The sequence below is a fragment of the Brassica napus genome, chromosome A5, assembly GCF_020379485.1.
Source record: "Brassica napus cultivar Da-Ae chromosome A5, Da-Ae, whole genome shotgun sequence".
NCBI lineage: Eukaryota > Viridiplantae > Streptophyta > Magnoliopsida > Brassicales > Brassicaceae > Brassica > Brassica napus.
The window spans coordinates 20,368,457-20,393,280 of record NC_063438.1 but is presented as its reverse complement, the minus strand read 5'-3'; the positions used below and the strand labels follow the sequence as shown (position 1 = coordinate 20,393,280).

Genomic DNA, 24,824 nt, shown 5'->3' with positions numbered 1-24,824 from the left:
TGTCTTCGAAATAATATTCCGCTGATACGAAGTTTCACGGAAAACTTCGTGCTCAAGAAACGTCATTCTTCACAAACGTCGAGCTTCTAAACCATCGTGCTTCCAAAAATATTATGTTTCCAAAACGTCTGTCTCATCAATCTAAGGCATCTTCTAACTATGGTCAAGCAACTTATTCGACTCATAGTTAACTCACGATCACTTCTTCGCCCACCTCGTACTTCAAAACTTCTCGATCGATCCATATCGCCCGCGACTCGACCACCACAAACATACTCGACCATTTCTTTTTTTTTTTTAACGGGTTTCTACAGGCACCTCCTTTTATAGTTGATAGGATTAGGGTTACTTAGGGTTTCTCTCTGTTGGGCCTTTTCCCCTTGGGCCTGGGCCGGGGTGTTACAATTCTCCCCCACTAGAACTGAATTCGTCCCCGAATTCTGCTGTGTCTCTGTCTGGAACATCCCCGGATAGGCGTCCAAAAATTGGGACTCACGCTCCCATACCTCGTCAGGTATCCCATCTCTTTCCCATCGTACTAGTACCATCCGCACCTTCTTTCCACGGTCATCTATCTCTTTCCGGTCTAGAATCCTGGTGGGGGTACTATTCAGGGTTAAGTTGGGTTGCGCGTCCAGGGGTGGCTGGGACAAAACCAGCTCAGGCTCTCGCACCACCTTCCGTAGGACTGACACGTGGAACACATCATGAAAATCTGCCATGTTGGGTGGTAGCACCAGTCGATACGCTACTGCTCCGATTCGCTCCGTGATGACAAAGGGACCCATGTATCTAGGCTTGAGTTTCTTTAGTTTCCGGTTCGGATCATTTCCGCGGAACGTACGCATTTTAAATATACCTCATCTCCTACCGCGAATTCTAGATGTTTTCGGCGCTGGTCAGCATAGCTTTTCTGACGGTCGTGAGCCTCTTTGAGACGATCCTTCAGCAGGTTTACCTGTTCTACTGTTTCACTAATCAGACTCGGCTCCATACCGCGTCGCTCCCCCACTTCGGTCCAGCACATCGGAGTTCGACAGGGCCTCCCATACAGAGCCTCGAACGGGGACATACCAATGCTAGCATGATAACTGTTGTTGTATGCGAATTCCACCAGAGGCAGGTACTCTCCCCACTTCCCTCCCCAGTCCAAGACACACGCTCGCAGCATGTCTTCCAGTGTCTGTATTGTGCGCTCCGACTGACCGTCGGTCTGGGGATGGTAGGCCGTGCTGAGGTGTACCTTGGTGCCCAATCCCTTCTGGAATGCCTGCCAGAAGGCTGAAGTGAACTTGGGATCCCTATCTGACACAATGCTCACAGGTATTCCATGTAGCCGTACCACAGTGTCTAGGTACTTGTGGGCAAGTATGTCCGCTCCGTCAGTCTTTTTGATGGCCATGAAATGTGCCGTCTTTGTGAGTCGATCCACTATTACCCATATTGCATCCTTATTGCCCGTGATCCGGGGCAATCCTGTCACGAATTCCATAGTGACCATGTCCCATTTCCATTGGGGTAGTGGTAAGCCCTGCAGTAATCCACTCGGTACCCTCTTCTCCGCCTTGACTACCTGACAAGTAGGACACTGGGAGACCCATGTTGCCACGTCGCTCTTCACTCCATCCCAATGATAATAACGTTTCAGGTCCCGGTACATCTTAGTACTTCCGGGGTGAATGGAGAAACGCGTCTGATGGGCTTGTCTCAAAATTTCTCTCCTCAGGTCCCAATTATTCGGAACACTAACCCTATTCCGGAAAAGTATGGTCCCGTTTTCTGCGGCACGGTAACCGATGACTTGTTTGCTGACCTTCTCCAGTAAACTGTCATCCTTTCGCTGTTCTTCCTTGATTCTCCAAAGCAAATCTGCCTGATCCAGTGCTTCAAGTCCCATTCCGTCCTCCTGAACCGTTGTGGCCCTCAGGCTTAGTGTCGCCAACATTCCCGAGAGCTCTTGCACCTCTCTGGCCCCCGAGACATCGGACCTTCTCCTGCTAAGCGCATCTGCAACTGGGTTTCCTTTCCCAGGATGGTAATCGATTTGTAAGTCGAAATCGGCTAGCATTTCCATCCACCTTCTTTGCCTAAGGTTCAGGTCAGCCTGGGTGAAGACGTACTTCAAACTCTTGTGATCAGTAAATACTTGCACCTTCTCTCCGTATAAGTAAGCCCGCCAGATCTTTAGGGCGAAGACCACGGCCGCCAGTTCCAGGTCGTGAGTGGGGTAGTTGACCTCGTGCTTCTTTAGTTGTCGTGATGCGTAAGCAATGACCCGTTCTTCCTGCATGAGTACACACCCCACTCCCACACCTGAGGCGTCCGTGTACACCACGAATGGTATACCGGTTCGTGGCAGGACCAATACTGGTGTCTGAGTCAGCTGATGTTTCAACTGTTCGAACCCTTTGGTGCACGATTCTGACCAATCAAACCTGGTGTCCTTTCCGGTTAGCCTGGTGAGGGGTTTTGCTGTGGTGGCAAAATCTCGTACAAACTTCCGGTAATACCCTGCTAGACCTAAAAAGCTCCTTACTTCCGTGGCATTCTTTGGGGTAGGCCATTGAGTTATGGCTTTGATCTTTTCCTGGTCTACCGCTACCCCAGCCTCTGTGATGACGTGTCCGAGGAATCCTATCTTCCTCTGCCAGAAACTACACTTGCTTAACTTTGCGTACAACTTATGTTTGCGCAGTTTTTCCAATACTATCCTGAGGTGCCAGTCGTGTTCCTCCTTGCTCCGAGAGTAGATGAGTATATCGTCGATAAAAACTATCACGCAGCGGTCTAGGTAATCTCGGAAAACATTATTCATCATTCCCATGAAGGCTGCTGGCGCGTTGGTTAACCCAAACGGCATTACGACGAATTCGAAATGTCCATAACGTGTGCGGAACGCAGTCTTCTGTACATCCTTCTCGGCTATAGGAATTTGGTGGTATCCCGATGCAAGATCTATCTTGGAGAACCAGGTCGCTCCCTCCAACTGGTCCAGCAGTTCGTTGATCCTGGGTAGTGGATACCTGTTCTTGATGGTCACCTTATTTAATCCCCTATAATCAATGCAAAGTCTCAGGCTTCCATCCTTCTTCCTAACAAATAGTACTGGAGCTCCCCATGGCGAGCTACTTGGCCGTATGAATCCCTTGCTTATCAAGTCTTCCAACTGTTCACGTAACTCGGCCATTTCCGCCGGCGCCAGACGGTAGGGGGCCTTGGAGACAGGTGCAGTTCCGGGTTCCAACTCGATCGTGAACGCACTGTCTCGATTTGGCGGGGGTCCCTGCAGAGGCTCGAATACGTCCGCGTATTCCCTCGCTACCACCACATCTTCTAGCCTTGGTTCTTTGGGTGCCTCCAACATTTCTATGGTGGCCAGGTACGCGTCATGGCCCCTTTGAATTAGTTCTCCGGCCTGTGCCATCGATATGATCGTGACTCCGGTCTTCGTTTTTGTTCCTTCAAACACCACTCGTCCTCCCTCCCTGGGAATCCGTATGTTTGCTCCGTTACAGTCGATAACCGCTCCGTACTGTGATAACCAGTCCATTCCGAGGATCACCTCGTACCGTCCCATTTCCAGTTTCAGCAAGTCTACCGGCATGACCACACCGGCGAGCTCCACCGCCACTCCCATGAATACTCCCATGGCGGATATCTCGTCTGGTCCGGCGGTCTCAACCCGGGTGGTTCGGCACTCGTACTTTCTCTGGAAAATCCATCTCTTAGTTAGGTCCTGGCTCACAAAACTGTGGGTGGCCCCTGTGTCGAAGAGTGTATATGCTACAACTCCTCCGACCTTCACCATCCCTACACGGAGACTATATCTAAGCGTCTACTTCCCTAAAACTCATTCTTTTGTCATTTGATTTGATAAGAACAACTGAAAAAAGTTAATTACCTGCTATGGTCTCAGTTCCCTGATTGTTCCCTGCAACGAACACTCTGGGTAGGGTCGCTGGCTTCTTTGGTGGCGGTGCCGGCAGTGCAGCCCCTGTCCCTGCTTCGGTCCGGTCACGGCACTCACGGGCCGCATGCCCGTAACGTCCACATAGTTGGCACGTGATGTTGGGTGTCTTGGTGACCGTCCCTTCATTGAGCTGCGGGCAATTCCGTTTGATATGCCCCAGTTGCCCGCATTTGAAACAACCTGATCCTTTGCACTCGCCGTAGTGCATCCGACCACACTCGACGCAAGGGGTGCGAGCAGTCCCGCTGTCCGAGGGGGTCGAAGTCTCGCGCGGTCGCTTCGCGGCTCTGGTTGCCTGATTCTGCTTGCGTTCCTCCTCTATTCCCGCCTCTTGTTCCGCTGCCTTTTCCACCAGTTCATTCAGAGTACGGAACTCCCGAACATTGCAGCTATTCTTGAGCTCGATTCTCAACCCTTTCATAAAGCGGCGAATCAGTTCCTTTTCTGTCATGTGGCGCCCTGCGAATCTTCGGAGTCGGTTGAACTCCTCACCGTACTTACGCACATCCCGAGACCCTTGGCTAATGTCCTGAAACCTGCCCTCCATCTTATCCATTGCTTCCCGGGGAAAGTACTTGTTATCGAATTCTTCTAGAAAGTCCTCCCAAGTCAGTTCGGGGTTGATCCCTTGCACCATCCACCACACAATCCCACCAAACCAAGGCGTCGTCTTTCAAATGGTGGGTGGCCAAGTCTCTACGGTACTCCGGTGGGCACCGGGCCGAGAGGAAATTCTTTTCCAGCTTCCTCCTCCAATTGTCCGCGGCGATCGGGTCAGCTCCTCCGCCGAACATCTCCATCTGCATGCTTTTCAGCTGCTTCATCATGTCCCAATAGGAGGGCGTGTGGTCGACGGTGGGAACAGCTAGAGGTGGCGCAACTCCTCCACCCGCAGCGCCCTCCTGGGGGCAGTCTACCCCCAATGCCTCTCGGTATCTCCGTAGTTCTTCCACTGCCGCTGCGTCCATGGCGGCCTGACCTTGCCCTTGAGCAGGTCCGTTCCCTTGGTCCTGCCCTTGAGCAGGTCCGTTCACTTGATCTTGCTCCTGGGCGATTCCGTTCACTTGATTCTCATCCACACCATCTCCGGCATGGCTTCCGTTGTCACTGGTAGCCTGCGACGCGGCTCTGGCAGCTCGCCTGGCTGCCCTTTGGGCCGTGGTTGTGGGCTGAGCCTGTCTGGCGTTTCTGGGAGGCATCCTGTCATAAAGGAGACGTTGAGGGCCGGTAATAAGGTGCCATTAGATAAACCAAAAGAAATTTAAGACGAGTAGAGCAGGATTCAGCCGGAGTGGTGCTTTAGAAGAAAGAGTGACCCATTCCCAAGAAATCGATTTTAAAAAGACAATTACGGCTTATCAAGAGAAATCTAACTGCCAGTACCCATCCGGACGGAACCGGACGGGTTTTAACCTGGCTCTGATACCAATTGAAAGACCCGTCCCTTCCCCAACTTCTCCTGGGGTTCCCAGGACGGAGTAGGGGCACACTTGTCGATTTTCCCGACAACCCGTGTAACCCTTACTGGTCCCCTTTTATGAAATTCAAAACTTAAACGGTAAAAAGAAACTCCAAATCCTTTTTATTGCATATAAATCCTTAACGAGAATCATAAGTAAACAAGTTTAAACACCGGTCTTGAAAAGCAACGATTTAAAAATAAGAACATGAAAACAGCGACATTCCCGACCCAAGAACCATCACCACTCCAACCTTACTCCTGCGTTTCCTCGGCCGTACCTGCGGAAGAGAGGGGTGAGCATTTTGGGGAAAATACTCAGTGAGGACGGGTTCTAGGAACCCGCTAACTCTTATCAAAACACATAACACAGCAAGTATTAAAAACGTAATCTAGCAGAGGCTAGCAGTTCAAATTCATCATCTTAGACGCCTAGGACCTACACAGCTCAAGCGGACCAACCCTCCCCTTTTCTTGCTGCATCCCTATGAAGTCGCCTGCCCTGGTACACTCGGCATCCGGTTCCCTTGGATGTAGTCTATACCCCTTGCAGTGTATTACGACCCCTTCCCGCCAAGACTCGGCGTGACTCAATCTTACCGGCGCCTCTATCTTTTACCCTGCCGTTTTTGAACGCTACGACCGCCGCGTTTCCCATACTCCCCACCAGTCCCTCGGTGGTTCGTATTTCATTCAACCTCTTAGTTTTCTCTTAGTCTTACTAGACTCTTTCTTTCTTTAGTCAATCTAGACTCTTTCTTTCTTTAGTCATTCTAGACTCTTACTTTATTTACTTTCTTTCCCTAGTTCCACAAGGTTCTCAATCATTGCCAACATTTCATCAATCTCATCATTGAATTCATTCATTCATCATAACAATCAACCTAGCTCATACTAGTTACTCCCTAATACTATACGGGATTAGGAATCTTGAGAAGAGTTCACAGACAAGTCCTCACCTTAGTTGGTTGTCGATCTGGATCTAGGACAGCGAAGGAAGCAGTTTCTGTTCCGGATCTGGCTCTCGGAAGTCTGGATGGGAGAAAGGGAGTTTTAGATCTCAGATCTACCAACACCGAAGACTAGGAAAAACAAGAATCTGAGGCACCCGCGATCGGCGACTTGGGCTGCGCGGGCGGTGGTCGACGGCGGCGCTTCCTCGGCGGGCTGGTGGCGGCGGCAGCTCTCGAGTCTCGCAGGGCTTCGCTTGGTGGGTGTCTGATGGCTCAGCTGTAGAGAGGCACCTCCTTTTATAGTTGATAGGATTAGGGTTACTTAGGGTTTCTCTCTGTTGGGCCTTTTCCCCTTGGGCCTGGGCCGGGGTGTTACACATTCTACTAATGATACAAAGCAGTCTATTGACATTTTAGGGTCTATTTAGTAGTGAATTCGATACTGCAGTGAAGGGAACGATGTTGCTCCATATGTAAAGGTAACAGGTCCAAATATCCTCGTTACAAACTGAATTTGGTTGGAAAGTGGTTAACAAGCATCCTGAAACCAAAAAGATGGTTCTCCATGCAGGCGAAATCTTATAGTTTAACCTGAATACAATGGTAAATCTCCATGCATGCTTAAGACCCTGTTTAGCCTGTTAATAAGTTACCATACCATGTGAAGAATCCTTGAAAAGTATGTTGAAACCACCGACCATGCCTAGTCTAGTTTTTATCTTTTTCCCTAATTTTTTTTTGTCAAACAACAACAGTAGGAGGCAGAAGCTGCAGCAGATGAAGAGAGGGAAATTTTCTCATGCCACTTCGGTGAAGAACTTGTAGAAGGTTATAATTTCTATCTCTCCTGCAATGGAACTTGGCTTTACATCCCTATTAGCTTATTATATTCACCACTTTCCTTCCCCTGTGTTCCCTCCTCTAAGCAGGCCGTAACAAGAGTGTCATGTAGAGCAAAATCTGTTTCTTATCAAAGAACCAATTCTGTATTGCATAGGCTACTTATAGCATCGCAGGCCCACGAGCCAACCAAACTTTCAGATGGATCTAGGGCGACAAAGCCCACAATAGAAGCGTTTTAAATCGGTGTGTCTCATAAAGACACAAAACTAGGGTTTCAGACACAAACATCACTAGGTTACGAGGTTTTATCTCCAAGATCATTGATGACGGAAAAAGAAGCGAAGAGTAGAAACAGAATACAACTTCCAGAGGATTTGCTTGTGGAGATACTCTCTAGGGTTCCGGATGCTTCTCTGGCACGGTTCCTATCTACCTCAAAAGAATGGAACTCTCTTATCAAAACAGAAGAGAGACTTAGGAAGAAGTCTCTTGTTGTCATGTTAATTGATGGTAGGGTCTATTTTGCTAGGCTTGATCTCCATGGCATTACCGACGACAACGTTGTAAAGGTAAAAAGTCAGTTCAGCCTCAATGATTATCCTCTTTCTATACATGATATCTTTCACTGCGACGGCCTATTGCTATGCACCACCATGGACGAAAGACTGGTTGTCTGGAACCCATGTTCAGGGGAAACAAGTAGAATTATCAAACCCTTAAATTCCAAATATAGTTTTGATGTCTACGCGCTCGGTAAATCCTCATGCAACAACGAGTATAAAATCTTGAGGGTCCATCATCATGGAGATGGTTGGATGTCTCCATGCCTTGTTAAGTACGAAATATATGACTTTACATCTAATTCCTGGAGGGTTGTTGGTGAGATTAGAGGGTGGACATTTCCAGGGCCCTGGCGACATGGCACGTCTGTGGATGGAAATACTTACTGGCTTTCTTTTGATTTTAGTCAAGACCGTCAAAGACCGAAAAATACCTTACGATATTTTGATTATTCAACAGAGAGGTTTGGACTTGTGCCTCTTCCGGGTGATCCTCTATCTTATCATCCTTTTGCCTTATCAGTGACTAGAGAAGAGCAGAATCTTTGTCTGTTAACTTCTTGTGTCAAACTACTCGATATAGGTGTATGGATGGCAACTAAAATTAAAGGTACAGGAGACATGTCATGGAGTAAACTCTTAACAGTGAAACGAACCAGTAGCGACCAGTTCTTTAAGCTTTGTAAAGGAGTGAGTTTCTTGGCTGACCGGAAGAATAAAGTTATAGTGCATCCCATTAGGAACTTCTTACACATTGTGGGAGAGGATAAATACAGAAAAGTGAACCTTTGTGCTGTAGGATACGCACTTCCTGTCAGCTGTGATCCAACTTTGGTTCAAATCCAACAAGGTTCTTTGGGGCTAGGCACATGGAAAGAACCAATCACCAAGTTTTCATGATATTTGATAAATTAAAATGCAAGTCTTGCTACTCCATAAGGTTTTAGTTACAATTCCAATTCTATTTCTTCTGCGACTGGAACAATATTTTTGGTTATCTCTTATTAAATAAGCAAGTCTTGTTCTTAAAAATCAGCAATACCACTGACGTCATTTACATTTTGTGATAGATTTTTACTGATCTTAAAACTTGGACAATTTTCCTTTTGTTTCATATTAAGCTTAGTGTCCTTTTGATATGGCTATGGAGTTGTATGCATTGTAAACTAGACATGAGTACTTTTTCGGTGTCTTGTCACATCGACGTGCAGATCCATAATTTTTTTTTTTCTTTTTTTTTGGTCTGATTTTTTTTTTAAAAATAAAAATGAACCAATCGCAGACCGTCACGTGTCAGTGGGATCCACGAAAAGTGGCAAAACCCTCTCAAACTCGCTTCTTACGAAAGAGATAGAAGAGGCAGCCTAACGATAATGGTGGGACCCGCATAATTTTAAATTTTTTTCTTTGTAAGAGGCAGCTTTAAGACCCCACGTTGTTGATGCTCTTAGATGTTGCATAGTGACTACTGATTAGCGAGTGTTCGGCGTTAATTGGTCTAGAAGGTGTTATTTTCGAGTAAATTGCAGTTTTCTTGTCCCTTGCATGGAGTTTCAAAGATGAAGATTATAGCTGGGTCATTTTTGTATATATACAATTTAAACTAAAAGCAAAATCTCTATAGCAAGTTCAAGTTTCAACTTATATCGAATCCATTTCATGTTTAGGTGTTATATATGATTTTTTTAGTCTGTAATTGTACATAAAGCCTCTTCTATAAAGAATCACAAAAGTAACAAGGCCATTATTGTAGACTTTTAGGTCCCTAGATGCCAATAACAAGCCACCATAAATCTATACTATTAAAGTTACTAGGGGCAGTGCCCTGCGCAAGCGCGGGATTGTTGACAATTAGATATATTATAATTAAAAAAAACTTTACAGGAAGCTTTGAGTTATATTCCATATTTCATATTCTGAAGTTTTTCTTAGTGAATACATGAAGCGTGTTCTCTTTGTGGAAGGTTTGAGTTATAACTTGAGCAAGCATTAGTACATTTTCATCTTTGTAGCTTTAGCACAGTTTTCTCTTTGGATCTGGCTTGGTAACATTGGTGTGAATTGGCTTTTTTGAAATACTTTCATGTTATTACGGTATTCTGTAAAAACGAATTCACATCACGTAGTTCATAATCATTATTGTCCATTCACATACATTAACGCCATCAAGTTCCACACACCATAGCTCTAGTATAAACAGAGAAATTTCTGAGCTTCCAATTTGGCTCACAAGAAAGACTATAACAGAGCAAAAGAAAAACGGTGTACTAAGTTTTATGTTCTCTATTACAGTATTTTTATATGAAACATCATCTTATATACAGTTCCTTTTTGACAGTCTTGTCAGATCATCTTATCTATATCATTAAAACTACAGTCTCAAGAGTCATGATGGGATTTAAGGCAAATAACAAAATCCACATGCATCCAATTGCATTCCATTGTCTCAGTTTTGCAGATCCAAGAAATTCAGATCGAAGAACTCATTATCATCCTGCGTCTCTAGCTGAACCGGAGGCAATCAATAACTAAAGTCAGGGCCTGCCTTGAATTTGCTGCTTCTCGGTTTCAGACAACCCACCTGCGACATCCAACGGGTGTGAGACCTGGTCTAAGCCTGCAAAAATGTCGCCATTCAAGTCACCAAAAAAAGCTCAGAAACATCAGACATCTCTGATGGGTCCCACTGACACTGATCCACAGATCCTCTGGCCACTCATAATCTGTAACAGACAGGTTTCTACAACAATCTCTTGCTTCTTCTGCTTCTCTTTCTCCTCCAGAACTTTGGCTCCAATACTTCTGTTCAAACTCACACAGCCAATCTGTGCTCAGAGCATCTACCTTAACGTCCTACTTCATCTCTTCCACACCATTCTCCATCGGATTAGCTTCACCCAAGAAGGGCTCAGGCTCACAATATGCATCCTCTGTTTTCACGTGAACACGCCCTGAAGACCCAGCCGTGAACACTTCAGACTGACTCGAACCACTCGTAACATCAGACACGTACTTCTGAGGGAAGTTATACATGACCCTAGCCGCCTCGTCATAGACTCATAAGCAGAAGCAGATTCTTTAGCCGTAAGGGAAGTGCCAAGCCAAAGCCTACTACCTCGATTAGGCTCTCTAATCTCAGCCAGCCCATTTCCCCCAAATACTCTGCCTAACTCCCCTGAAACTATATTGACCCTTCTCTGGCCCTCCTTTACCTTTCATACAACCTTTCGCAGGTACTTTCCGTTTCTTGGGAGAAGCTTCTTCAATAGTCTCATTTTATTATTTCCGTACTTGAAGCCTCAGTAGTACCGCAACGTCTACTTATCGATTTCCTCTTCCTCGATGTATCGAGTTGAGTACTGTTAATGTCTCCACTATCATCATAAACTGCCATGTTCTTCCTGGAAACAAAAAACACATCTTGTTGCAGGACCTCAACAATCCGAGCCTTGCAAATAAAATCAGTTTCTTGTGTCTTCACCAAGATCATATATTAACGTTAATAATTCTTAGCTCAAACAGAAACACATTTTAAAAATTGTTGGAACTATGAATGTCACTTGCTAGTCAGAGCTGGAGAGGCATTTTTTTTAGATCTCCTATTGAGATTTGAGATAAGTTAAAGCTTCTCCTATTGGAGATCCTAAGCTGGAATCAGATGTAAACTAGACATGAGTCCTTTTTCGGTGTCTTGTCACATCGACGTGCAGATCCACAATTTTTAGAGATCAGACTATGTGATAAGTTATCAAGGACATAGGGTTGACAGAATAATATTTAAAATCTGAATAAATCATCTAGAGTTTGTAGAACATTTGAACACGTTAGAGCATCATTAACGGTAAAGGACTCTTAGGAAGTTTTTTTTGTTTGTCTGATTTAAAAAAAAATTAAAAACGAACCAATTACAGGCCGCCACATGTCAATGGGATCCGCGAAAAGTGGCAAAACCCTCTCAAACTCGCCTCTTACGGAAGATGTAGAAGAGGCAGCCCTAAGGATAATGGTGAGACCCGCATGATTTTAATTTTTTTCTTTGTAAGAGGCAGCTTTAAGACTCCACATTGTTGATGCTTTTAGATGTTGCATAGTGATTACTGATTAGCGAGTGTCCGGCGTTAATTGGTCTAGAAGATGTTATTTTCGAGTAGATTGCAGTTTTCTTGTCCCTTGCATGGAGTTTCAAAGGTGGAGATTATAGCTGGGTCATTTTTGTATATATATAATTTAAACTAAAACCAAAATCTCTATAGCAAGTTCAAGTTTCAACTTTGGTCATGAATCATGATATCGAATCCATTTCATGTTTAGGTGTTATATATGATTTTTTTAGTCTGTAATTGTACAGAAAGCCTCTTCTATAAAGAATCACAAAAGTAACAAGGCCATTATTGTAGACTTTTAGGTCCCTAGAGGGCAATAACAAGCCACCATGAATCTATACTATTAAAGCAGAATCTCTGATAGGATTCTGCCCTTACCTTTTAAAGTTATTTACGTAGTTATGACATTCCTTTATTTCGATTTTAAAATAATTTTTACCACACATAACTCAACCAATCAGTATATCCCATTTTAAACCATTCTGAAATTCAAGAAAATAAAGCCCACCGAACACATGCATTAATTAAAAATAAAATACTTTTAATTGATTTTAACAATACAGTATAAAATATAAATTAACTAAATAGGTTTCAAATTTAAATAGGGACGCTCCATTACGTTTTTTTAGTATGAACTTGCATAACTGGTCATATACTTTAAAATTATAACAAACCCATTAGTAGATAAAATTTGTAAAACAATTAATTTATGTAAAAGACTAATCTATATATTTAACATTGTAAAAGTTTAAAAATAAACTAAATTCATCCAATTTTTATAAATCAGATCTAGAGATTAAACTGAATTACTGACTAGATCACCGGGTTGTCATATCTATGATTAACCATGAAATTCTAAAAACATTAATTCTCATAAATAAAATTTAATATTTAAATTTAGATTTCAGTTTAAGTTTCCAGTTATTATTTGATTAACATTTTAAACAAACTAAATTTTATGATAAAATTAAGATAATTAAAAAATAATTATTAAGGTAAATTTAATATCGAGAATAAACAAAAAAAGGTTAAATTGTTAAGCTTATAACAAATTTTCAATAACGAAAATAAACTAATATTAATTTACATCATATAAAGTAATTATGGTTCTCTATACAATAATTTTCTTCTCATGGTATAGTAAAAATTTCATCGAAATCTAAAGAATCACAAATAAAATTTATTTATTGTTGCATACAATCAAATATATATTATATATTATATATTATATTATATTTTTATTTAAATAGTGTCGTTTCTAAGCGTTTACCAGGTAACATGTGCAGGGTAACAGGTTGATGACGAGTTCTTACGAGTTTTTTATTTTATTTTTAGTTAAAGCTTTTAATTAAATTTGGACCAAATTATATACAGCTGACCGTGGATTCTACACTTCGACATTAATTTCATCTGATTTTTGAAATAAATTAAAAATAATAACTACACTAAGCATTGATTAAAAACTAAATGAGATTAGAAAATAAGAACAAGTAATCAAAACAATTTTAATAAATGACTACATAAATAATTAAGAAAAAAGATTATCTATAAAGTGTGTATTGGAAAAAAATAAAATTATTCATTTTCAAAGACAAAAAAATATTTAAAATATAGAAATTTAAATATATATTTAATTTAATTTTTATAAACAAAATCAATCCTGCGCTTTTAAATCGCGGATCAAAATCTAGTAAGTGTTATATGTAAATCCCTCAAACGCAGGGAAATTGCATAGAGTGGAGTACTAAACTGATTTAAATACATAAGAGATCCGACCAATCTATAATCTATCTCCCTTTTGTAATGAAAAGTGGCAACATTCTTTTTAGGTTTAAAACTTCAAATTTATGACCCCAATTTATCCTACTAAACAAAATTGATATATCTGTATGTTAATAAATCTGTTTAACCTAACCCACTTTTATCTATTGACAAATTGGACTTCTTACATCTTAGCCCAAATTATATATGGATTTGACCAGAACCGGTCCATTTAGATTTGGAGTACAGCCCTAACACCAAATAGCAAAATATGTTGCTTATATCAAACACCATATAGCACTGCAGGCCCACAAGCTCAAATTTGAGCTAGATCTAGGGCGAAAAATTCCACAAGTTTTCATGCACACACATCAATAGGTTACACGGGTTTTATACAACCAACTTTGAAAGTTCTGCAGCACTGTTTTAAAGTTATCAGAAAACTCTCTTCTTAAAAAGATGCTGAAGAGTAGACTCTTATTAAAGGTGATGAAGAAGAGGAGAAGATTTTTGATGTCAGAAAAAGAAAAGAAGAGTAGAAACACAATATATCTTCCCGAGGATTTGATTGTGGAGATACTCTCAAGGGTTCCGAGGACTTCACTGGCACGGTTCCGATCTACCTCAAAAGGGTGGAATGCTCTTATAGAAAAAGATGAGAGACTTGCTAAGAACAGCTCTCTAGTTGTCATGTTAATTTATCGTAAGGTTTATTTGGTTAGGCTTGATCTCCACGGAATTCAGGACGACAACATTGTAAAGGTAATAAGTCAGTTCAGCCTCAATGACCCTCTTTCAACTTATTCTTTGAAAGAAGTTGATATACACAATGTCTTTCACTGCGACGGCCTATTGCTGTGCACCACCATGGACGGAAGACTGGTTGTTTGGAATCCATGTTCAGGGGAAACCAGTAGAATTATCACACCCTTACAGCCTTACAATACTTCCGATACCTACGCGCTCGGTAAATCCTCATGCAACAACGAGTACAAAATTTTGAGGGTCCATCATGGACATGATGGACGTGGTTACGGGCAACCATGCCTAGTTAGGTACGAAATATATGACTTTACATCTATTTCGTGGAGGGTTGTTGGTGAGACTAGAGACTGGTCCATTCCACGTATCTGGCGACATGGCACGTCTGTGAATGGAAATACTTACTGGCTTACTTATACTTATAGTCAAGATTCACCAACAGGGATGGGGAATACCTTACGTTGTTTTGATTTCTCAACAGAGAGGTTTGGATGTGTGTCTCTTCCGAGTGATCCTCTTTCTTATAATGTTTTTGCTTTATCAGTGACTAGAGAAGATCAAAATCTTTGTCTGTTAACTTCTCGTGATGAGGTACACGATATAGATATATGGATGGCAACAAATATTAAAAGTACCGGGGACATGTCTTGGACAAAAATTATAAAAGTCGAAAGAACCCATCCACGGGAGTTTCTTGGGCTTCGTACTGAGATGACTTTCTTGGTCGATCGGGATCATAAAGTTTTACTGCATCCCACTAAATATAAGAACTTTAGTAACTGCTTACACATTGTGGGAAAGGATAAATACATACAAGTGGACCTTCATGATGTAGGATCTAAACGCTCACTTCCTGTCAGCAATGATCCAACTTTGGTTCAAATCCAACAAGGTTCGTCGGGGGTAGACAAATGGAAAGCACCAATAACCAAGTTTTCATGATATTTGATATATTAAAATGTAAGTCGTGCTACCTATAATGTTTTAGTTTCTTATACAATTCCAATGTTTTTGGTTTCTCTCTTATTAAATAAGCAAGCTGTAACGGCCCAGTTCCTGGCCCAAAAACTTCTTAAGGAGAACCCGTTAAGACTGCAGCCCATTAGGGTAAATGACCTAGGGTTCCCTCCTTTTCCTATAAATAAAGCTGCCTCCTCTCATTTTTCTCTCATTCTGAAACTGGAGCGAAGCTCTGCAGAGTTTTAGAGAGATTAGGAAACCCTAGCCGTCAAGCTTCTCTTTTCCTCTTCTCTCTTCTTCTCTCACGCCTCCTCTCTCTCCCTCTCCCTCTCCTTTCTCTTTCCGTTGGATCTCTTCCTCTCTCCTCGCCGTGAGTCCCCCGAGAGCAAGCCGAGCCGCCGATGGTGGTGGTTGTGTGGTGTTGTGGTGGTGACCAGATCTCGTCTCTCTTGTTTACTTGTTCCAGATCTGTTCAGATCTCATCCCCTTTGTCTCTTGTTCCAGATCCAGATCTAGGCTAAGGTGGAGTGTCTCGAACCCAACCTTCTCTCATGATTCTGTATACTCCTTTATGTTGGAGTTAGGTTGTTTAGACCCTGTTTGAGAGTTAGGTTGATAGAACATGATAATTGCTAGGATGATAGATGAATGAATCATGATGCATAAGAACCCTCATACTGTTAACGGGACTTGATGAACTGATCTATGTTGTGGTGATGTTGATTGGTTGATGAGTGATGCTTGTATGTTTGGATGTGTAGTCCCATGTATGGTTTGTGAATAAAGCTAGGGTGCTAGAAAGAATGAATGCTAAGATGATAGACGACCATTAATTGCTATTGATATTGTAAGTGAAGCTTGAGTGCGATGTGTATTGTGTGTGACACCGATAACGGGTGGCGTCTAGTGATTGAGTCCAGGTACAAGTCCAAATGAAAAGGAAAAGTAAATGAAAAATGAGAAGGGATAAGTGTAAATGATAAGGATGTGAAAGGATAAGTGAAAGTATAGGAGAATAACGTTAAGGTTAAGCATGGGTGGGAAAGCATATAGAGTCTAAGGAAAGTATGTGGGGTAGTAGTCCACGCTAGGTATCCATAGGAGATGTGGCCAATCCACAAGAATATGGAAGCACCCATAGGAGATGTGGCCAATCCACAAGAATATGGGGTAGAAGCCTAGTAGGGGCTACCCACTGATGATAAGTATGTGTGGCAGTAGTTCCACGCTAGGTATCCATAGGAGATGTGGCGAATCCACAAGAATATGGAAGCACCCATAGGAGATGTGGCCAATCCACAAGAATATGGGGTAGAAGCCTAGTGGGAGCTACCCACTGTTGATAAGAACGTGTGCCAACCGCGAGAGGCGGGATATAAAAACGTGCATCATGGTCGGGTAACGGGGAGTTAAAGGTGTCATAGGATCGAGTCGGACTGGTAAGATGAGTCGGTTAAGTCTAGGGTTTGACGTGTGTGGCAATGAGTGAGATCATTGTTTTGATTGATCACTAGGTTGATAGAAATGTATGGAATTGAATGTTTGGAATTAATGATGACGATATGTAATGATAAAATGCATTTAACTGATTGTAGTGGCTAGTCAGTCCTAGTTCCCGCATAGAGTAGTATAGAGTGTCATGCGGGCAGGCTGGTCTAGAACCACTTCACTGAGTAACTTGTTGCTCACCCCTCCATTTCCATTTTTCCCTGTGCGCAGGACTGTAAGTAGAAGTATATGGATGTGGGTGTGACGGTATTTCAAAGAAGGTTATGCGCTCGTCTCTCGGGACCAGTAACGGGACACGTAGGGTTGTCTAAATGAGTAGACACGTGTCCATAACGCCCCTTCGATAACCCCGGTCGGACGCCGGGGGATCGGGCTGTTACACAAGCCTTGTCCTTAAAATCAACAATACCACTGACGACACTTACGTTTGTGATAGATCTTGAATGATCTTAAAAATGGGTTCCATTAGCTTTTGTTTCAGATTGAGCTTAGTGTCCTTTAGATATGGTTATAGAGTTGTGATCAGTTTTTAGAGATCAGCGGTTCACAGAATAATATTTAAAATCTGAATTTAGCATCTAGAGTTTATAGAAAATTTGAACACCTTAGATGTATCATAGTGACTACTGAGTAGTGAATGTCAGGGTACATAGTCTATGTATCTTAAGCGTGTTTGCAAGTATATTTGGATCTTAAGAGTCTTTGCATGTAACTCCACGACCAATCATCACGACGATCTACCGTGCTCCTCCCCTTGATTACCTTTTAGGAGCTAACACTTTCAAGATAACTTGGAATCACAAAAGAACTAGGGTTACTTGTCGACAAGAAATCAAATTTTGCTCCACAAACGGAAAGAAACCCTTTATATAGTTTATCGATACATTCTTGTAACTCAAGTTACTTATCTAATTTATCCATACACCCACCACTAATCCATGATGATATGTATTTATCCTCTCCAACTATGTGTATGATGTAGCTTAAATATAAGAAGCAGTCTACTGATGATACCATCGCAGGCCCACAAGCTAAAAGTTTCAGCTGAATCCAAGGAGAATAAGCCGACAATAGAAGCATTTAAATGGGCGAGTTTCATACAGACAACACTAGGGTTTCCATACACACACATCACTAGGTTACAAGGGTAAAGTTCTGCATCACACCAAATTTGAAAGTTCTTATACAAAACCAAATTTGAAAGTTCTGCATCACGCCTTTGATCTCCAAATTATCTGAAAACTCTCTGGTTAAAGATGCTGAAGAGGAGACTCTTGTTAAAGATGATGAAGAGGAGGAAGATCTTTGACGACAGAGAAAGTGAAGAAGAGAAGAAACACACTGTATCTTCCCGAGTATTTGCTTGTGGATATACTCTCTAGGGTTCCAGAGACTTCACTGGCACGGTTCCAATCTACCTCAAAAGGGTGGAATGCTCTTATAAAAAGAGATGGGAGACTTGTTAATAACTCTCTTTTTGTCATGGTAATTTATATAGAATCACAGGCTCAAGAACACAAATTATTATCTCAAACTCAAACTCTTTATTAATCTCAATGCTTAAGAAACTCTCTCAAAACTTAAGCTCTCAATTCTCACAACTCATAAGTTATGCAACACTTTGCATCTCCTTTATATATAACTCAAACTTTCCTAAACTCATTAGGAATCACAAATAGATATTTTCCTAATCTATAACTCAATAGAATTAGGTAACTTGTATCTCAAGTTACTTCAAGGTTATCTCAACATTCTCCCCTTTAAGCTTGAACTTCTCATTTGACAAATCCTCAATGCCTATCAAATCTCTCAGCTCTTTGAATTTGATTCTCCCAAGTGACTTTGTTAGTATATCAGCTTTCTGCTCATTTCCCGGAACATGCTCTACTTCAACTTGCTCGTTCTCAACACACTCTCGGATGAAGTGGAACCTCCTATGTATGTGTTTACTACGTCCATGAAATACAGGGTTCTTTGTAAGCGCGATTGCAGACTTGTTATCCACTCGAATTGTTACTTTCCTGCACGTTTCTCCAATGATCTCGCCTAAGCACTCCTGAAGCCAGATGGCTTGTTTTTCTGCTTCTGTGGCTGCCATAAACTCTGCTTCACACGACGAGAGTGCAACGATCTCTTGCTTCTGAGAGCACCATGTTATTGGATTTGTCTTAAGATAGAACACATGGCCCGTGGTGCTCCTTCCATCATCTTCATCGACATTATGAGACGCGTCGCTGTAACCAATCAATTCTAGTTCTTTGGCTCGAGTATAAGAGAGACCGAGGCAAGAGGTTCCGCGCAAGTACCGCAGTACCTGTTTTAAAGCTGCACCATGTGACTCCTTTGGTTCATGCATATATCGACTCAAGACTCCCACACTATAGGACAGGTCTGGTCGGGTGTGAAGTAAATATCTGAGACATCCTATGCTTCTTCTGTACTCTGTTTCATCAATGCTCTTCTCTTCTTGTGATTTTGATAACTTGACGTTCATATCCATTGGTATATGGGTTGAGTTGCAAGACGCCATTCCGCATTCCTCAAGGATCTTTGTTGCATATCTATCTTGTTTAAGCATGATTCCCTCTTTGTGTTGATGTACTTCGATACCGAGGTAATATGTAAGCTTACTAAGGTCACTCATCTCAAATTTCATCGCCATCTCTTGCTTGAACTCGTTGATCGACTGTAGAGATGCGCCAGTGACGAGTAAATCGTCGACATACACTACTACGACCAGAAGTCCCCGCTTCTCTTCCTTCCTATACACGGAAGGTTCCTTACAGCACCTCTGAAACCTCAACTCGCAGAGAATCTTGTTAAGCTTGGCGTTCCATGCTCGAGGCGCTTGTCGCAGTCCATAGAGAGCCTTCTTTAACTTGTACACTTTCCCTTCCTTTCCTGGTTTTACAAAACCTTCTGGTTGTGTAACATATACTTCTTCTTTTAACTCACCATGTAAGAAAGCCGTTTTTACATCTAGATGATGTATTTCCCAACCCAAAGATGCTGCAATGGCTATGACTAGTCGGATTGTCTCCATACGAGCCACAGGCGCGAATACTTCGTCGTAGTCAATACCATGTCTCTGAACGTAGCCCTTTGCTACCAACCGTGACTTATACTTGTTTATGCTACCATCTGCGTTTCGTTTAATTTTGAAAATCCACTTTAAGCCTATAGGCTTTACTCCCGTAGGAAGCTCAACCAATACCCATGTATTGTTCTTCTCGATAGATACAAGCTCTTCTTTGCACGCGTCGATCCACACCTTCAGTTCCTTAACTTCATCAAACGTCCATGGTTCGTCATTAACAGCCATTAAGAGTCGCTCATGCTCATACTCCGCGAGTAGGATATAGTCGTCTAGGTAGGTAGGCTTTGCTCTGTTTCTTGTTGATCTCCTCAACTCTGTTTGATCTTCACTCTCTTCCCCATTAGAACCTTCGTACTCATCATCTGTATCTCCATCGCTTATAGTTATATTACCCACATCATGTTGCTTAGCCTTTTCTTCATCACCCGTAATACGCAAGTCAACTTTAAATGTTTCGGAGTTCTCATCTTCCCTCTCTTCTGTTTTACTCCAGTTCCACCCCTGGCTCTCATCAAACGTGACATCACGGCTCACTACGATCTTCCCCTTTATAGGGTCGTACAAACGATAGGCCTTAGAGCCGGGTTCTGTACCCATATGTATCAATACTCTTGACCTATCATCCAACTTCCTCCTCCCGACCACTTCAGTTCGAACATAGCTAATGCACCCAAAAATCCTAAGATGCGATAGGTTTGGCTTCTTCTCTCGTAGCATCTCGTATGGAGTCTTGCCAAGTAGTGATCTTGTGGCAAGTCTATTGATCAGATAGGTAGAGTGTCGTACCACTTCTCCCCACAGTAAATTTGGTACATTCCTATGCTTTAGAATGCTCCTGGTCATCTCCATAAGAGTTCGGTTGCGTCGCTCTACCACTCCGTTCTGTTGAGGAGAGTATGGTGCTGTTAACTGTCTCCTTATTCCGTGTGTGTCGCAGTAGTTCTGAAAATCTCGAGATGTAAACTCTCCTCCACGGTCTGTTCGTAACGTCTGTATCGCAGTCTTTGTTTCTTGCTCAGCAAGTGTCTTGAATTTTTTAAATTTCTCCAGTGCCTCACTCTTTTCATTCAATAACACTGTCCACATGTATCACGAGTAATCATCGATCAGCACCAATACATATCGTTTATGAGCCGGTGTGGGTGGGGTGATCGGTCCACATAGATCACCGTGTATGAGCTCGAGAGGTTTCACGGCTCGATATGAGGTTTCCTTTGGGAATGGTTGTCTTGTTTGTTTCCCAAGTAGACATGACACACACGTCTCTTTGTTAACTGTGATGTCCGGTAAGCCCTCGACTAGTTTCTTATTAATCATCGTCTTTATTGTCTCGTGATTGACGTGACCAAGCCTCGCATGCCATCTTGATGACTCAGTCGTTGCTTTTAGACTTAAACATTGAATGTTTTCGGCCTGAAGAGTGACTTTATACAGCCGGTTCCTTGATCTAGTTGTCTTGACCATCAGTTTTCCGCCGCGATCAAACAGTAACAGCTGATCGTCCTTCATCCTTAATTCACAGCCACTCTCTGTGGCTTGTCCAAGGCTGACAATGTTACTCTTTAGGCCAGGTATGTAATACACATTGCTTAAGATTTTCTTCTCCCCTCCTTTGAATATAAAGCGCACTGAACCCTTTCCTCGTATATCTATTCTTGAATCATCTCCGAACCGAACCTTCCCAGTGATTGTCTCATCCACGGTGTCGAAGAACAATATGTTACCACTCATATGGTTGCTCGCGCCGTTATCAAGGTACCAGACGTTCTTGGTGTCGGAATCTGCCTCAAATTCACTCGGTTTTACCTTTTGCTCATTTAAGTAAACCACCTCATGCATCATCAATTCATCAGCTTCTTGAGTATCATCATCTTTCTTTTCAACAGTCTCCTGAAGTTTAAGTAGCCTATCTGGATAATCAGCTACAAAGTGGCCAAGTTTATCACATCGGTAACAGGTGATGTGGGAAGCATCTCGTTCTTGATTATATGAACCGTATTGGTAAGATCCAAAACGGCCACGTCCTCTCCCTCTCCAGTTAGAACGGCCTCCCCGTCCACGGAAACGACCTCCATAGTTACCCTCACGGCCTCTGCCTCTGCCACCGTAGCCTTCTTGTTGATTCTCCATATTTGCATACATTAACTTGCTTTGGTCATTGTGTTGCTCATCTTCTTCATCGCAAATCCTTTCCTCATATGCTTTCAACCTTCCAATGATATCTTCGAAGCTTGTAGTATTTAGGTTAAGAACTTGTTCCAGTGAAGCTACAATGTGAATGTATTTTCTCCGGGGCAAGCTCTTTAAGAACTTCTTTACCAGCTTTGATTCCTCAATTATCTCACCGAGAGATGCGGATTTAGACGAGATCTCTGATAACTTTCCGACAAAGGTATCTATTGTGTCTTCCTCCTTCATCTTTAACCTATCAAATTCAGCCATTAACGTTTGCAACCTTGCCTCTCTTACTCTTTCAGCTCCGACATGTCTTGCTTTGATCGCATCCCATACTGCTTTTGCTGTGTCAAGATCTCCGACCTGTAATGTCAACGCCTCGGGGATGGATTGAAACAAGAGTGCAATGGCTACATCGTTTTTCTCTTCATCCTTATTGCCGGGATCTATAGATTCCCATACCTTATTCACCTTTAGGGCAATCTTCATCCGCATTGCCCAAACCGTATAATTTGTAGAGGTAAGCATTGGGAATTTGATAGAAGACGACCCATTCTTCTTGTTACTCGTCTCGGATTCTTCTTTGATGTCTACCATTGTGGCTCTGATACCAAATATAGAATCACAGGCTCAAGAACACAAATTATTATCTCAAACTCAAACTCTTTATTAATCTCAATGCTTAAGAAACTCTCTCAAAACTTAAGCTCTCAATTCTCACAACTCATAAGTTATGCAACACTTTGCATCTCCTTATATATAACTCAAACTTTCCTAAACTCATTAGGAATCACAAATAGATATTTTCCTAATCTATAACTCAATAGAATTAGGTAACTTGTATCTCAAGTTACTTCAAGCTTATCTCAACAATTTATAGTAAGGTCTATTTAGTTAGGTTTAATCTCCACGGCATTCACGACAAGAACAACGTTGGAAAGGTAATAAGTCAGTTCAGCCTCAATGACCCTCTTTCAAGTTCTTCTTTGAAAGAAGTCGGTATACGCCACGTTTTTCACTGCGATGGTTTATTGCTATGCACCACCATTGACGAAAGATTAGTTGTCTGAAATCCATGTTCAGGGGAAACAAGTAGGATTAGCAGACCGTTAAATTCCAACTATAAGTTCGATACCTAAGCTCTCGGTAAATCCTCAAGTAACAACAAGTACAAAATCTTGAGGGTTAAACATCATGAACCATGCCTTGTTGAGTACGAAACCTATGACTTCACATCTAACTCGTGGAGTGTTGTTGGTTAGACTAGAGACTGGTTCATTCCAGGGGACTGGCGAGATGGCACGTCTATGGATGGAAATACTTACTGGCTTACTAATAAGTATTCTCCAACGGGGACGAGGAATGCTGCCTTACAATGTTTTGATTTTACAAAAGAGAGGTTTGGACTTGTGTCTCTTCCGGGTGATACTCTTTCTTATAATGTTTTTGCTTTATCAGTGACTAGAGAAGAGCAAAATCTTTGTTTGTTAGCTTCTTCACATGATGAGGAGGTACACGATGCAGATGTATGGATGGCAACTAAGATTAAAGGTGCCGGAGACATGTCATGGAGTAAACTCCTTACAGTGAAACGAACCCATTCACAGCAGCTTCTTGGGTTTCGTAAATGGATGAGTTTCATGGTTAATAGAGATCATGAGTAAAGATGAATCGTATGTAAAATGATCTCTTATTTCTCAACTGACAAAATGAGTTTGGTACAAGATATATATACACTTGACTGATCCTGTAAACCAAATGAGAATCATAATACCTATTCAACTAAACCGGACTAAACCAGACTCTATATATTAATAATGGTCGATCGGGAGAATAAAGTTATAGTAAATCCAACTAAATACAAGAAGCTTACACATTGTGGGGGAGAATTATAATCTCATTATAAACACATAAAAGTGAACCTTAATGTAGGATTAAAATGCACAATTCCTGTCAGGTCTACTCCGACTTTGGTTCAGATCCAACAAGGTTCTTTGGGGCTAGGCACATGGAAAGGCTCCAAGTCTTCATGATATTTGAGAACTTAAAAATGTAATTCAGATTCTATTTCTTCTGCGACTGGAACAATATTTTGGGTTATCTCTTATTAAATAAGCAAGTAACAACAATACCACTGTACGAACTTGGACACTTTAGCTTTTGTTTCACATTGAGCTTAGTATCGTTTTCGTATGGTTAGAGTTGTGTTGCATTGAAAATTAGGCACATATACTTTACCGTGTCTTGTCCCATGTGATCACATCCAAACCCACAGAAGAATATTTATAATGATTCAACATTCGTCTTTAGTAATAATTAATCATTATAAAGATATTTCTCAATACGAGAGAAAAAAAAAATTCTTCATTGGTCTTTAACAGAGGTGAAAGAAAAAAATTAGAAGTTAACAAGGCCAACAACATCATCTCCTAAGAAGCGCTATTGTCTTGTAACAAACCCAAGTTCTCTATCCCTTAATTGTTTTTAGAGCATTTCCAATGTAAAACTTTTTTTTTTTTTCTAAAATTAAGTAAAAGTGAAAATTGAATAAAATTTCTCCAACTTTATTATATTTTCCACTCCATAATAGAATGATGAACAAACAAGAAATAAATTACTCCATTTATTGTAACAACCCGTCCCGCGGACTCAAGCTAGCTCTGCAAAGCACC

The 24,824-nt window shown here is 41.9% G+C and overlaps 3 protein-coding genes and 2 pseudogenes across 3 annotated transcripts; 3 read left to right on the top strand and 2 right to left on the bottom strand.

The window, feature by feature from the left end:
• Positions 1-308: 308 nt before the first annotated feature.
• LOC125608662 lies at positions 309-788 on the bottom strand. Its single transcript, XM_048779098.1, has one exon. It carries the CDS (start codon positions 786-788, stop codon positions 309-311), a length of 480 nt encoding a protein of 159 aa, XP_048635055.1.
• Positions 789-7,127: 6,339 nt separating this feature from the next.
• Positions 7,128-8,844, top strand: LOC125608806 (putative F-box protein At4g10190). The gene has a single exon (XM_048779312.1). The coding sequence runs from the start codon at positions 7,549-7,551 to the stop codon at positions 8,683-8,685; it is 1,137 nt and encodes a 378-aa protein (XP_048635269.1). The 5' UTR covers positions 7,128-7,548; the 3' UTR covers positions 8,686-8,844.
• A 951-nt stretch (positions 8,845-9,795) lies between these two features.
• Positions 9,796-12,126, bottom strand: LOC125608805 (annotated as a pseudogene).
• Positions 12,127-14,162: 2,036 nt separating this feature from the next.
• LOC125608804 (putative F-box protein At4g10190) lies at positions 14,163-17,275 on the top strand. Its single transcript, XM_048779311.1, has one exon. The coding sequence runs from the start codon at positions 14,163-14,165 to the stop codon at positions 15,351-15,353; it is 1,191 nt and encodes a 396-aa protein (XP_048635268.1). The 3' UTR covers positions 15,354-17,275.
• LOC125608660 lies at positions 16,239-24,324 on the top strand (annotated as a pseudogene).
• The last annotated feature ends 500 nt before the right edge of the window (positions 24,325-24,824 follow it).